Raw genomic sequence first — 2,786 nt, forward strand, 5'->3', positions numbered from 1 at the left:
AGGGGGAGGGGGAGGCCTTACCTGCCAGGTGCAGTGACCCAGCAGTTGGTTGGTGCCTAGAAAAGGAGAATGGGAACCAGACTGAGCTCAGATCTAGGGATTGGGTGGGCTGCCCGAGACGCCCTGTTGAATAGAGCCATAAACAGCCGTGTCCCGCTGTGTTCCTACCCATGTCCCATCTTCTGGGCACTGAGTCTCTACTGCCTTGGGATGATTGATGGGAACCAGGCTTGGGATGTGGAGACCAGTGTTCAGCCCCCAGTGTAGGAACAGGGCTGCTTTAGGCACTGGGATCCCATGGAGGCACCGGGCCTGGAGAATCCAGTCTGGGGCTAAGGCCAGCCCTCAGAAGACCAGCTCACTGGGTCTCCTCAAGGAGGGGAGGTGGTTGTCCTCAGCTGAGATGGCCAAGAGGGAAGCCTGTGGTCCTCCACCCACATTTAGTATGTTTTCTTCCTGCAGGCTATGCCCATTGGAAGGGCCAGGTCCTGACATCCCAGGAACTGCATGAGCTGTATGAGGGTCTCAAGGCAAACAGTGTCAATAAGTATGACTACGTTCTCACTGGTAAGCGTCCCCAGGGTCCTGGGGAAGGGTCCCCATCCTGCTGGTGACAGGGATAGGCTCAGGTTCCCCTTGCTCGTCTCTTAACGGATTCCTGCCTTCTTTCTGGAAGGTGGTGGTGTGCCCTAGTCACCAGTACACACCTTAGAGGCATCCTGGGAGAGGAGCAGGGTGTTGGAATACTGCCAGGTGGGTTGGTTTTGATTAAAGTGCTTCTTCCCAGAGCGTGTTCCTCTGTCAGGTTTCTGGTTGTAATTTCTAAGTATTGAGTCTATGTATTTATTCTGTGTGTGTGTGTGTGTGTGTGTGTATGTGTGTGTGTGTGTGTGTATCTTAGTTAGGGTTTTACTCCTGTGAACAGACACCATTTGACCAAGGCAACTCATAGAAGGACAACCTTTAGTTAGGGCTGGCTTACAGATTCAGAGGCTCAGTCCATTATCATCAAGGCGGGAGTAAGGGACCGTCTAGGCAGCCATGCTGCAGGAGGAGCTGAGGGTGCCACCTCTTGTTCTGAAGGCAGCTAGGAGAAGACTGGCTTCCACCTGGGTAGGCAAAGGGTCACAAAGCCCATCCCCACAGTGGCACACTTCCTCCCACAAGGCCACCCCCACCCCACAAGGCCACCCCCAACTTCCACAAGACCACGCCCACTCCTGTAGGGCCACACCTCCTCATAGTGCCACTCCCTGGGCCAGGCATAGTCCAATCACCACAGTGTGTGACCCTGTCCACACAACTGCACACACACAGTGCCACAGCATGGGTTTGGAGGTCAGAGTACAACTTGTGGGTGTTAGGTCTTTCAACCGTGTGTGTCCCAGGGATTGAACTTCAATATTCAGACTGCATAGCAAGCATCATTTCTCCATAAACCATCCTACTGATTGCAATGTAGATCCTGTATCGGGTTAAGAGTGCCTTGTTCTGGCTGGGTGTGGTGGTACACGCCTAAATTCCCAATTCTCAGACAAGTGAGACTCCATGTGGGCCAGCCTAGTCTACATAGTGAGTTCTAGATGAGCTAATGCTTCATAGTGAGGCCCTGCCTCCAAAAATAAATAACTAAATAAATATTTATGTATATACATGTTTTGTGTGTGTATACATCTCTTACCCCAGAGGAGGGCATTGTTTCCCCTGAGAATACAGCTATAAACAGTCATGAGCCACCATGGAGGTGCTGGGAGTTGAACTCAGGACCTCTGCAAGAGCAGTCAGTGCTCTTAACCAAGTCAGTGCTCTTAAGCCAACTCTCCAGCCCCTGAATAAAAAAGTTTTAGAGACACAGGGGCTGAAGAGATGGCTCGGTAGTTAAGAGCACTCACCACTCTTGCAGAGGACCCGGGGTCAGATGGCAGCACACACATGATAGCTCAAAACCATAGTTAACTCCAACTCCAGGAGTTTGGACATTATCTCCTGACTTCTGAGGGCTCATGCCCACAAAGAGTGCATAGACATATACTCAGGAACACACACATATATACAAGATAAACTTTTTTTTTTTTTTGGAATGCTATGTCTTCAAAATTCAGTTACCTGTCAATTATCTCTCCTCCTGTCCATCAGACCTCCTCATGTACTCCTGGGATCTTCCTGTCTTCCCGTCCATGAGTACGTCTTTGGGAACATACTGTTATCCCTGGCCGCAGCATCTAAGCTGTCCCTACACAGATGCATGCTTGATTCGTTGGTGCTTGTGATGGCAGATGGCCTGGTGGTCAGCGTGCCCTGTTTTGTGCGGTTAACCCTGGATTTTTTTTCCTTCCCCAGGTTACACGAGAGACAAGTCCTTCCTGACCACGGTGGTGGACATCGTGCAGGAGCTGAAGCAACAGAACTCCAAGCTCATGTACGGTGAGAGCTGAGCCTTGTTGTCCCTTCCCACAGTGAGTGTGCCCCGGGCTGCTCTTACCCTCAGGGAGGGATGATTCAGCCTCCTGTCCTCTGGCCACAACCTCTAAGGAGGAGAAGTTACAGGCCCAGCAGGGCAATTGGGTGACCCTGGGGTTCATAAGAAGGAAGAGTTAAAGTCAGGGCTGGAGCCATGCTTCTTACATCCCCAGCACTTGGGGGGCAGAGACAGGCCAACTCTGTGAGTTCAAGGCCAGCCTGGTCTACAGAGTGATTTCCTGGACAGCCAGGGCTTCCCAGAGTAACCCTGTTCCAGAAAAGAAGAAGAAGGAGAAGGAGAAGGAGAAGGAGAAGGAGAAGGAGGA

At 51.5% G+C, this 2,786-nt stretch overlaps 1 protein-coding gene across 1 annotated transcript in view; it reads left to right on the forward strand.

The window, feature by feature from the left end:
• Positions 1 to 2,786, forward strand: part of LOC116074705 (pyridoxal kinase) — a 15,244-nt gene that overhangs the window by 8,806 nt on the left and 3,652 nt on the right. Inside the window, exons 3-4 of the mRNA XM_031347458.1 lie at positions 463 to 567; positions 2,341 to 2,424. Coding sequence (XP_031203318.1) covers positions 463 to 567; positions 2,341 to 2,424 — 189 coding nt within the window. The remainder of the gene's footprint in view (positions 1 to 462; positions 568 to 2,340; positions 2,425 to 2,786) is intronic.

Source organism: Mastomys coucha, unplaced genomic scaffold (genome assembly GCF_008632895.1).
Source record: "Mastomys coucha isolate ucsf_1 unplaced genomic scaffold, UCSF_Mcou_1 pScaffold3, whole genome shotgun sequence".
Lineage (NCBI taxonomy): Eukaryota > Metazoa > Chordata > Mammalia > Rodentia > Muridae > Mastomys > Mastomys coucha.